The sequence below is a fragment of the Mandrillus leucophaeus genome, unplaced genomic scaffold, assembly GCF_000951045.1.
Source record: "Mandrillus leucophaeus isolate KB7577 unplaced genomic scaffold, Mleu.le_1.0 Scaffold200, whole genome shotgun sequence".
Classification (NCBI taxonomy): domain Eukaryota; kingdom Metazoa; phylum Chordata; class Mammalia; order Primates; family Cercopithecidae; genus Mandrillus; species Mandrillus leucophaeus.
This window is the reverse complement of record NW_012102033.1, coordinates 627,412-638,898: the sequence shown is the minus strand read 5'-3', so window position 1 is coordinate 638,898 and position 11,487 is coordinate 627,412. Positions and strand designations below refer to the sequence as shown.

General features: G+C 53.2%; 2 protein-coding genes across 8 annotated transcripts in view; one reads left to right on the top strand and one right to left on the bottom strand.

Moving 5' to 3' along the window:
• FTL (ferritin, light polypeptide) lies at nucleotides 1-2,505 on the top strand. Of its 4 annotated transcripts, none has more exons than XM_011979341.1 (4): nucleotides 1-941; nucleotides 1,103-1,243; nucleotides 1,620-1,745; nucleotides 2,209-2,505. In XM_011979341.1, the coding sequence occupies exons 1-4, from the start codon at nucleotides 840-842 to the stop codon at nucleotides 2,359-2,361; spliced, it is 522 nt and encodes a 173-aa protein (XP_011834731.1). In that variant the 5' UTR covers nucleotides 1-839; the 3' UTR covers nucleotides 2,362-2,505. The 4 variants fall into 4 exon arrangements, with proteins under 4 accessions (XP_011834731.1, XP_011834730.1, XP_011834729.1 ...); XM_011979340.1 differs by having other exon boundaries at nucleotides 1,103-1,249; nucleotides 1,623-1,745; XM_011979339.1 differs by having other exon boundaries at nucleotides 1,103-1,249.
• Nucleotides 2,506-4,419: 1,914 nt separating this feature from the next.
• GYS1 (glycogen synthase 1 (muscle)) overlaps nucleotides 4,420-11,487 on the bottom strand; it is a 30,770-nt gene continuing 23,702 nt past the window's right edge. For all 4 annotated transcript variants that reach the window (XM_011979321.1, XM_011979320.1, XM_011979322.1 and 1 more), the window contains 6 exons: nucleotides 11,026-11,139; nucleotides 10,625-10,751; nucleotides 7,237-7,332; nucleotides 6,855-7,018; nucleotides 6,056-6,136; nucleotides 4,420-5,907 (listed from right to left, as the gene is read on the bottom strand). In XM_011979321.1, coding sequence (XP_011834711.1) covers nucleotides 5,584-5,907; nucleotides 6,056-6,136; nucleotides 6,855-7,018; nucleotides 7,237-7,332; nucleotides 10,625-10,751; nucleotides 11,026-11,139 — 906 coding nt within the window. In that variant the 3' untranslated portion in view covers nucleotides 4,420-5,583. The remainder of the gene's footprint in view (nucleotides 5,908-6,055; nucleotides 6,137-6,854; nucleotides 7,019-7,236; nucleotides 7,333-10,624; nucleotides 10,752-11,025; nucleotides 11,140-11,487) is intronic.

Sequence of the window (11,487 nt, the reverse complement as noted above, 5' to 3'; positions counted from 1 at the left end):
GGAGGGCTCCAAAATATAGAGTTTGCATCGTGAACTCCCACCTCTGTAAAGCCCAGGACTCCAGTCCTCGCACCCCTCTGTCTCCCAGAGATCCCCAGGGGTCCAGAAATACCACCTCACTACCTTCCAAGCTTCCCAAGGATCCGGAGACTTCTTATCTCGCAGCACAAACCTCAGGCAACTACAGGTCCTCCCTGCACCTCTGAGTTGCCCCTCCCCCCACTCAAGGTTCGAGAAAAATCCATGCCCTCCAAAACCCCAGAATCTGACTTACTTTCCCGAGGCACCCCCAGGACCCCAGGGTCATCAGTTCACAGGACTCTTAATGCTCCCATAAAACTATAGTCTCCCAGAGGAACCCCAGTCCCCACCCCCCTGCCCACGAAACCCTCCATTCCTCGAATCGGCCCCAGGGCCCCAACCCCCGCAAGCCCCCATTTCACAACACACTCGCGCTGCAGGCGCGTGACTTCCCCCTGCTTTGGGGCGGGGGCTAAGACTCCTGTGTGCTCCGGATTGGTCAGGCACGGCCTTCGGCCCCGCCTCCTGCCACCGCAGATTGGTCGATAGCCCGCTCCGAGCGCCCCGCCTCCGAGGGCCAGCGCACTATAAAAGAACCGCCCTAGCCACGTCCCCTCGCAGTTCGGCGGTCCCGCGGGTCTGTCTCTTGCTTCAACAGTGTTTGGACGGAACAGATCCGGGGACTCTCTCTTTCAGCCTCCGACCGCCCTCCGATTTCCTCTCCACTTGCAACCTCCGGGACCATCTTCTCGGCCATCTCCTGCTTCTGGGACCTGCCAGCACCGTTTTTGTGGTTAGCTCCGTCTTGCCGACCAACCATGAGCTCCCAGATTCGTCAGAATTATTCCACCGACGTGGAGGCAGCCGTCAACAGCCTGGTCAATATGTACCTGCAGGCCTCCTACACCTACCTCTCTCTGGTGAGTCCCCAGGACGCCCCAGGCCCTAATTTCCCCTAGCTGCGCACGTTCGGCCCTCAGCGCAGGCGCCGGCCTTCTTTGTCCGGTCGAGTAAACAGAGGGCGGAGTCCCCTTTGGCCTCGCCTCCCGCTAAGCTTTGTTCCCTCCATCTCTTTCCTTAGGGCTTCTATTTCGACCGCGATGATGTGGCTTTGAAAGGCGTGAGCCACTTCTTCCGCGAATTGGCCGAGGAGAAGCGCGAGGGCTACGAGCGTCTCCTGAAGATGCAAAACCAGCGTGGCGGCCGCGCTCTTTTTCAGGACGTCAAGGTAACTAGTGTGTGGGTAGGGTAACGGACTACATCTCCCAGCAGGCCGTGCGCGCGAGGAGCCTTGATTTGAGGGCTTAGATGTCGCGTGGGCTTCGGGGAGATTGAGTTCGGTCTTGTGAGCCCTTTTACGGCTGGAAATAGAGGCGCACGTCGTGCAGTGCCCCCAGGACGCCGCAGTCCACACCGCTGCGTAGTCTTAAGGACGTGTAGCTGTAAGAGCTAGGACGGGGTGCGGAGAGTGATAAAATACAAGCTGTCACATGTCTTCGTGGCCTGGACCTCTGACCCCCACCAACTCTTGGGAAATGTAGGTTTAGTTCCATGTGCCGAGTGTGTGTATTCTGAAGCCGTTTCTCCCTTCTGTATAGAAGCCAGCTGAAGATGAGTGGGGTAAAACCCCGGATGCCATGAAAGCCGCCATGGCCCTGGAGAAAAAACTGAATCAGGCCCTTTTGGATCTTCATGCCCTGGGTTCTGCCCACACGGATCCCCATGTACGTACCCCCTGCATCCATGGCTACCCAACCGTACCCCTCAAGCCTTTGCTCTCTTTGGGCAAATTCCCTTCAGAGCCTCATTTAACAGCTCTTTCTCCCTCTTTTCCAGGGAGCGGGTTTCTTTTTTTTTTTTTTTTGAGACGGAGTCTCACTCTGTCGCCCAGGCTGGAGTGCAGTGGCCGGATCTCGGCTCACTGCAAGCTTCGCCTCCCGGGTTCACGCCATTCTCCTGCCTCAGCCTCCCAAGTAGCTGGGACTACAGGCGCCCGCCACCTCGCCCAGCTAGTTTTTTGTATTTTTTTTTTAGTAGAGACAGGGTTTCACCGTGTTAGCCAGGATGGTCTCGATCTCCTGACCTCGTGATCCGCCCGTCTCGGCCTCCCAAAGTGCTGGGATTACAGGCTTGAGCCACCGCGCCCGGTAGGGATCGGGTTTCTAATTTCTCCCTCTTCTCTCTCAGCTCTGTGACTTCCTGGAGACTCACTTCCTAGATGAGGAAGTGAAGCTCATCAAAAAGATGGGTGACCACCTGACCAACCTCAACAGGCTGGCCGGCCCGGAGGCTGGGCTGGGCGAGTATCTCTTCGAAAGGCTCACTCTCAAGCACGACTAAGAGCCTTCTGAGCCCAGCGACTTCTGAAGGGCCCCTTGCAAAATAATAGGGCTTCTGCCTAAGCCTCTCCCTCCAGCCACTAGGCAGCTTTCTTAACGACCCTAACAAGCCTTGGACCAAATGGAAATAAAGCTTTTTGATGCAGTTGGTGGTTTTGTGTGTGGTATGGAAGATGAGGTGGGATCTGTTCTCATAAAGCTTCTGGCTGGGTTGGGGATGCCAGTGAAAGAGGAGTTGGCCCCATCTCCCATTTTCTTCTCTCTTCTAAGACAAGAAGCTATCTGGGTAGTGTTGAACTTGAGGGCTCTCTGCTTGCCTGGCTGTTAACTGTCCCTCCCAGATGGTAGAGATAGCCTCCAGGGAGTTGAATTAAGACCTAGGTTGGTACCTGGACACAGATCTGTTAGGTCTCAGCCAGAAACAGCACTATTTAACGAGTGATTATGAGGCCAGGTGGGCCGATCAGCTGATGTCAGGAGTTCGAGACCAGCCTGACCAACATGGAGAAACCCCGCCTCTACTAAAAATACAAAATTAGCCGGGTGTGGTGGTGCATGCCTGTAATCCCAGCTAGTCAGGAGGTTGAGGCAGGAGAATCGCTGGAACCTGGGAGGCGGAGGTTGCGGTGAGCCGAGATCAACATCATTGCACTCCAGCCTGGGCAACAAGAACGAAACTCCGGTCTCAAAAAAAACCCAAAAAACATAATCTGTCTCACAGAGGTTGCAGTGAGCTGATATCGTGCCAGTGCGCTCCAGACTGGGCAACGGAGTGAGACTCTGTCTCAAAAAAAAAAAAAAAAAAAAACCTCAATTCTGGGAGGCAGCTGAAATTATTAGGCCCTTTATATGGGCACGTTGAGGCTATTGCTGTGCAACTTGCATGGCAACCAGGAGGCTCACTGAGGTCTTTGCTCCAGAGTTCACAGGTTATGGCCCAAGCTTCAGTAATCCCAATGTGAGGCGCACACTGAGAGGAACTGACAAGTGGAGCTGAGCTGCCAGGCACACGTGATGCCCAAGCAAGGCTGGACAAGGGGTTTAGGGTTCATCATAGAAATGGGATGTGAAACTTTGGGCCGGATTCTCCAAGTGGGAACTGAAAAAGCTGAAAACAGGCCTTAAAAAGCATCTGCTGGGTCCAAGCTGCAAAACTGCCGTGTCAGCTCTGACTCCTCCCCTTCTTCCCCTGGGGCTGGGGTGGGGTGGCTCAAGCCTGTAACCCCAGCACTTTGGGAGGCCAAGGCAGGAGGATCACTTGAGCCCAGGAGTTTGAGACCAGCCTAGGCAACATAGGGAGCCCCCCCATTCTCTAAAAAAATAAATAAATTTAACCAGGTGTGGTGGCACGTGCCTATAGTCCCCGTTACTTGGAAGGCTGAGGTGAGAGGATCACTTGAGCCTAGGAGGTTGAGGCTGCAGTGAGCCATGATTTCTCCACCACACTCCAGTCTGGGATTCAGAGGGAGATCCTGTTATCAAAAAAAGAAGTGGCCAGGCACGGTGGGTCACACCTGTAATCCCAGCACTTTGGGAGGCCGAGGCAGGCAGATCACCTGAGCTTAGGAGTTTGGAGAACAGCCTGGCCAACATGGTCAAATCCTGCCTCTACTAAAAATACAAAAATTAGCCCAGTGTAGTGGCGTGCTCCTGTAGTTCCAGCTACTCAGGGGGCTAAGGCAGGAGAACTGCTTAAACCCAGGAGGCGGAGGTTACAGTGAGCCGAGATTGCTCTCCACTGTATTCCAGGCTGGTGACAGAGCGAGACTCTGTCTCAAAAAAAAAAAAAAAAGCTACACAAGGTTCACAGCTGTCCTATAGATCTTCCTCCCAGTCACATAGCCCCTTTATGCCAAAGATGTCTTAAGCCAAATTTTTGCCACTTGCAAATCAAGGCCCAAGCAAGCAATCAGAGGTACCTTCCGTGAATGACACTGGAATTTTAGAACAGCAAAATCCAAGTCTCTCTAGACTAGGAGGATGAGCTCAGACCAGGGAAGGGGTGGCGCTGGGGGGACGTCAGACCCAGGCCCACCAAGTATTCATGTCTGACCACACCTGGGATTCTTAAATATAGATGTATTTTTTTCATCTCATCTCCGGACACACTCCAATCACACCCCTCCTGCCCTCCCCTCCCAACTGCAAACCAAGCGGTGCAGACACAGCACAGCACACATGAGGGTCCCTCCTTTTCACCAAAGCTGAAGGCAGGGCACAGTTTGGGGATGGAAGAGCCTCGAGGTAAATGTGGGGGTTCTAGAACCCAGTGACCTCAGTTCCGGATCATGGGAAAGGGACTAGTATGCAGCAACGTGGTAAGGTTCCAGATCTAGAAGCCAGGACCTAGAACCTAGTGGTTTCACAGTGGGCTGAGCGGTTGGGAATAAGCCAGGTTAGGGGTGGGGGTAGACAGCCAGCTCTGTCCTCTGCAGGCAGATTCCCTGGAGGGAGATCTCAGATAAAGAAAGGAGGAGTAGGATCTGGTCCAGAAAAGGCCAGAAAGGCAGGAAGGCATCTGGACTGAGACTGTGTGTCCTCCAGAAGGAATGAGCGGCCAAGTGGTTCTGCCACCTCTAGCTTGGCCAAAGCGTAGGGGATGACAGGAGCCAGATGGAGGGATCCTCCAGGCAGAGCCTGGCTCTGACATGCCAGGGAGGGCTAGAACATGAGCCCATCCCAGAGCCCCAGTTCTGGAGTTGAAATGGAGGACCATCTGCTCTCAGTTACCTTCAAACTCTGAAAAGTGCCCTAGCTCTGGACTTGATTGCCCCATTCGCAGGGACACCACGTGGTTTCCAGCACTTGGTGGCCCGCATGCCCGGCCCGAGCGTGGCCTGCTCTGTGTGCTGTAGAATTTGCAAGCCTCACGGGGGCTCTAGGAGCCCCACACCTGAAAGCACCATGCCAGGTTTCCTAAAACCTCTGGCACCACCGCAGAGTAACGGCAGATTCCTGGCCTCTGGGAAGCGGTCCAGGCCCAGGGGATTCCAGGGCGCGGATTATGCGCTCTGGAATCAGAGAAAGGCACGGCTTTGTGGATTCTGGAGTGCAGGAACTTGGAAAGTGGAGCTGGAGGGGCTGGAGTGTTTGGCGGACTGAGGGGGGGCACTGCGGGGCCACACCCAGTGCGGATCTGGAGCAGGGGTTTAGGAGCAGCCCCCTCTGCATCCTCTCTCTGGAGCAGGGAGGCAGGACAGGCAGGGAGTGTGGTGGGGGGGACTTAGTTACGCTCCTCGCCCAGGGAGCTGGTGGGGCTGAGGGGCTCGCTGGGGGTGCTGAGCGAGCTGGAGGTGGCCGTGTCCACAGAGTTGCGCTTGCTCCCGCTGGTGGAGGAGGTGCAGGACGCTCGGCGCGGCCACTCTGGTGCACGAATGTTGCGCCGGTCCTTGGCGGCCTCCTCGTCCTCATCGTAGCGCTCGCTGTCTTCCTCCAGAGGCCCGTTCCGGGGATCCTCCTCGTCCTCGCTCTGGTGCGGGCTGGAGTGTCGTGACAGCGAGGGCGACGGTGGCACCGAGGCCGGCCGTGGGTAGCGGTACCCTTGGGCCTGCATACGGGAATATGGGTGCAAACCAGGGTGAGCTGAGGACCTCGCAGTCCCATCCAGGCATCCAGCCACCTCTAGGCCTTCCCATTCCAGGAGGGACCCCCAGCCCTTTAGCTCCTGGCTAAGCAGAAATCCAGCGTCCACTCACCGCATCTGCCTCGCTGGGCTCGTAGGTGAAGTGCTCTGGAAAGGCCTTGGACAGCGCCATGTGGCGCGCAGACATATAGTACTAGGGGAAAGGAGGGGAGGGGGCAGAGGACGTGAGAACCAGGCCCCACCCCCAGGCAGATGATGGGGCTCCTGGCCATACCCTTTATGCAGATGAGCATACCCTGCTGCACCATTGGGCCTGCCCCATGCAAATAATCCATCTGACTCCACCCCTTATGTAAATAAGAAGATCTATGAATGGCTAGTTTCTGAGCCACACCCCTCAAACAGGGGCTGAATACTCAAGTCAGGCACCTCTTTGGCCATACCTTTATGCAAATGAGAATGCCTGACCAATGTTCTTTTTTTCTTTTTAAACAGGGTCTTGCTCTGTTACCCTAGGATGGAGTGCAGTGGGGTTGATCAAGGCTCACTGCAGCCTCAACCTCCGGGGCTCAAGAGACTCTACCATCTCAGCCTCCCCAGTAGCTGGGACTACAGGCACGCACCACCACACTCGGCTGATTTTTTTTTTTAATTTTTAGTAGAAAGAAAATGTTGCCCAGGATGGTCTCTTAACTCCTGAGCTCAAGCGATCCTCCCTGTTACGCCTCCCAAAGTGCTGGGATTACAGGGATGAGCCACCACCGCGATCGGCCTGGTTCATTGCTTAAAGGGACAGCAACTGTTACAAGTAGGATGAGACCCTTCACCCTGCACCAAAGACCGAGAGCCAGGAGCGGCTGATTTCCCAGAAGACGGTAGGAAGTGGCGGGGGGCGGGTGGGGGGGTCCTACCCGGCCTAGGTATTTCCAGTCCAGAAGGTCGGAGAGGCGCTCCGTGCGGTTCCGCTGGATGATACGCTGCCGCCGGCTCTGCTGACAGAAGCTGTAGAGGAAGGAGGTGAGCTGCGAGCAGGAATCATCCAGGCTGCGGAACCGCCGGTCGAGAATGTAGATACCTGCGGAGGCCAGGACCTGGGTTCAGAAAATGTCCTGGGGAGATCTTCATTGTCTCCAGGACTCTGTGGCACCAGGACCCCTCCTCTCCCAGGGACCCGAGAATCCCCCCATTTCCTGGTGCCCCTGGTCCCCAAGGGTGCAAGCTCCTCCTTCCCAGGATCCAGGAGTCCCGGCTCTCAAGCCCCCTTCTGGAATCCTCAGGGGCCTGGGCGCTGACCGTAAGCTGAGGGGTCTGCGATGTGTTCCTCCATGAAGCAGCCGAAGCCGGAGAGATTGGTGGAGATACTGGGGATGCCCATAACCGTGCACTCAGCTGCGGGAAGGCAGGAAAGAGACTCACTTAGCTTCCCCCATCTCCTACCGTCTTAATCGCAATAGACGCCTCAACAGCGCCCTCTACCGGCGCCTGTACCAAGTGCCAGGCGCTGTGCGGAGCGTCGCTGTGCTGAGCGTCGCTGTGCTGAGCGTCACTGTCCGGAGCGTCGCTGTACGGAGCGTCGCCGAGCCCCCACAACCAAGCTGTGCATTTCCCTATTTCTCAGAGGGGACGCTAAGAAGCTCAGAAAAAAGAATTACTTGCTCTTGCTCCAAGGACTCAGGATGCGGGAAAGTCTATAGTTGGGAGATAAGGATGCTAATTTATTGAGCGTCCTGATGTCCATTTGACTTAACTCTTACAACCTGTAGGATTGGGCCAAGGTCCATCATTCTACTTAACTGTTCACAACCTGTAAGATCCTTTCTTGTGCCAGTATCTTGTACAGACTTAGTCTATTTTGATGGGGGGTAAGATAAGGTCTCTCATTATTAGTATCCCTGTGTACAGAGCATCTACTGCGTCTTGTTTAATACCTTTAACAACCCTGAGAAATAGTTCAAGGAATGTATTATAATTTTTTGATGGATTTTTATGCCTTTTTTTTTTTCCTTTTGAGACAGCGTCTCACTCTGTCACCCAAACTGTAGTGCAGTAGCACAATCTCGGCTCACTGCAACCTTCACCTCCCGGGTTCAAGCGATTCTCGTGCCTTAGTCACCTGAGTAGCTGGGACTACAGGCGTGCACCACCATGTCCAGTTAATTATTGCATTTTTAGTAGAGACGGGGTTTCACCATGTTGGTCAGGCTGGTCTCGAACTCCTGACCTTAGGTGATCCACCCATCTCAGCTTCCGAAAGTGGTGAGATTATAGGCGTGAGCTAGTGCACCTGGCCCAATGCTATTTTTTTTTTTTTTTCTTGAGACAAAGTGTCACTTTATCACCCAAGCTGGAGGACAGTGGCTTGATCACAGCTTACTGCAGCCTTGACCTCCTAAGCTCAAGCAATTCTCCCACCTCAGCCACCCAAGTAGTTGGGACTACAAACACACAACACTACTGCTGGCTAAAAAAAAAAAAGAAAGAAAAAAAAAGGCCAGGCACGGTGGCTCATGCCTGTAATCCCAGCACTTTAGGAGGCCGAGGCGGGTGGATCACAAGGTCAAGAAGGAAAAAAAACCATCCTGGCCAACATGGTGAAACCCTGTGTCTACTAAAAATACAAAAATTAGCTGGGTGTGGTGGCACCTGCCTATAGTGGCACCAGCTACTCCGGAAGCTAAAGCAGAATCACTTGAACCTGGGAGGCAGAGGTTGCAGTGAGCCAAGATTGTGCCACTGCACTCCAGCCTGGCGATAGAGCAAGACTCTGTCTCAAAAGAAAAAAAAAAATCTTTTATAGAGACAGGGTCTCACCATGTTGTCCGGACTGGTCTTGAACTCCTGGGTTCAAGTTATCCTCTCACCTCAGCCTTCCAAGGTGCTAGGATTATAGGTGTGAGCCACTGCTCCTGACCTATAATTATAATAATAATAATTATTATTATTATTTTAGACAGGGTCTGACTCTGTCGCCCAGGCTGGAGTGCAGTGGCACGATCTCGGCTCACTGCAACCTCTGCCTCTGGGGTTCAAACGATTCTCCCATCTCAACCTCCTGAGAGGCTGGGATTACAGGTGCCTGCCACCATGCCCAGTTAACTTTTGTAATTTTAGTAGAGATAGGGTTTCACCATGTTGGCCATGCTGGTCTCAAACTCCTGTCCTCAAGTGATCATCCCACCTCGGCCTCCCAAAGTGCTGTGATTATAGGCGTGAGCCACCATGCCTGGCTTGATCTATAATTCTTATTTAAGTGTTTCTAAAAACCTCTGTAAACTGCAAAAATAGGCACTAAATATAATAGGTCTGTGAGGCATGGTGGGGTGCACCTGTAATGAGGAAAACAGATACTCAAGAGGCTGAGGCAGGAGCATCACCTGAACCTAGGAGTTCCAGGTAAGTCTGGGCAACATAGTAATACCCCCATCTCAAAACACAAAAAAATAGTAAAAAGTATTAAATATATATTTATGATATAGTTTGACTCTGTGTTCCCCCCCACCAAATTTTATCTTGAAATCTAACCCCACGTGTCGAGGGAGGGAAATGATTGGATTATGGGGGTGGTTCCCCCCCTGCTGTTCTCATGCTAGTACTCACAAGATCTCATGGTTTTATAAATGTTCATTTTTCCTGCCCCCTCACATGCTTTTCTTTCCTGCCGCCAGGTGAAGAAGCTCCCTGCTTCCCCTTCTGCCACGACTGAGTTTCCTGAGGCCTCCCCAGCCATGTGGAACTGTGAGTCAATTACACCTCTTTCCATGATAAATTACCCAGTCTTGGATTTTTTTTTATATATAGCAGTGTAAAAACAGACTAATACTATCTATCAATCTATCTATCTATAAAACAAGCCCTATGGGAAAAAGGGAATTAGGGCTGACCACATGACTCCTAATTATCATGCCAGCACAGTTTGCAAGACTTGTTAAATTACTAATTAGGAAACGGCACTTATTTAGCTTTCATTTATTTATTTATTTATTTTTGAGATGGAGTCTCGCTCTGTTGCCCAGAGCACTGCACTGCTGGAGTACAGTGGCGTGATCTCAGCTCACTGCAACCTCCACCTCCCAAGTTCAAGCAATTCTCTGCCTCAGCCTCCCGAGTAGCTGGGACTACAGGTGCGCACCACCACACCTGGCTAATTTTTGTATTTTTAGTAGACAGGCTTTCACCATATTGGCCAGGCTGATTTCAAACTCCTGATCTTGTGACCTGCCCATCTCGGCCTCCCCAGGTGTTGAGATTACAGGCGTGAGCCACCACGCCCGGCCTTATTTAGCTTTAAAAACACTGGCTAATGTGAATCAACAAGAGGAAGGTAGAGTCGATGGGCACTGGGAATGTCTTGCGAGGAGACTTGGCCACACTCAGCTGTGTTTGTGAATTGTGCATTTCATTGCTGCTATTTGGGGGGCTAAATGCCCATGCACTGGGACAAATCAGTGTGACCTGTGATATCCATTTGACACTAACTAGTCCTCAAAATCCAGTCTTCTAGTTTCTCAATACATGAGCTATTGTGTCACAAAAGCAGGCACTGTAGCAGAACAGATGATTACCATTGTTCCTGTTTTGCCAAGAAGGCAACAGGCTCAGAGAAGGCCAGTGCCTTGCCCCAGGACATGCTAACTCTGACTAGGACGCCATGACCACGCTGTCCCCTGCCCACTACACTCACCCGGCGTGTAGCCCCAAGGCTCATAGTAGGATGGGAAGACCCCAAGGTGACAGCCACGGACAAACTCCTCATAGTCCACCGGGAGCAGGGGGCTTGTGGAGGAGAGGAACTCCGGGTGGAAAATCACCTGGTAGTGAAAAAGAAGGGCTCAGCCCAGGCGCCTTATTTAGCTAAGCCCTGAGATCCCAAGGTGGCCCAGAGAGGGTAAAAAGCTTGTCTAGCATCACACAGCATGTGTTTGGCAGGACCAGTGTTCAAACCCAGGTCTGTTTGAAGCCAGGGTTCCTTCTAACCACAGCAATGCATTTGATAAAACGTATGGGGGAATGGAGTGTGTGAGACCCAGGACCCAACCCCTTCCCTCTGCCGTGCCCAACCCAGCCCTGACCAAACGCCCTCACCTTCACCCTGTCAGCACTGCTATTGAAGAGGCCGATTCGGCGGATGGTGGTCAGGATGGGGTCTGAGGAGTCATCCAGCATATTGTGGGTGCACACAGGGGGGAAAGACTGCCGCTGTAGGAGCCACAAGAAGGGTAGGGGGTCATGGAAGGGACAGAGAACTCCCTACTTCCCCATGAGCCATGCTGACCCCGGGGAAGCCAAGGAGGCCACAAGTGCCACCAGGCCAAAGAGCAGCAAACCCAAGTGATTACTAGGAGTTGTGGATCCACCAGGCTCTAGTAAAACCCCTAAAAATACAAAAAATAGCCAGGCGTGGTGGCGGGCACCTGTAGTCCCAGCTACTCGGGAGGCTGAGGCAGGAGAATGGCGTGAACCCTGGAGGCAGAGCTTGCAGTGAGCTGAGATTGTGCCACCGCACTCCAGCCTGGGAGACAGAGCAAAACTCCGTCTCAATAAAAA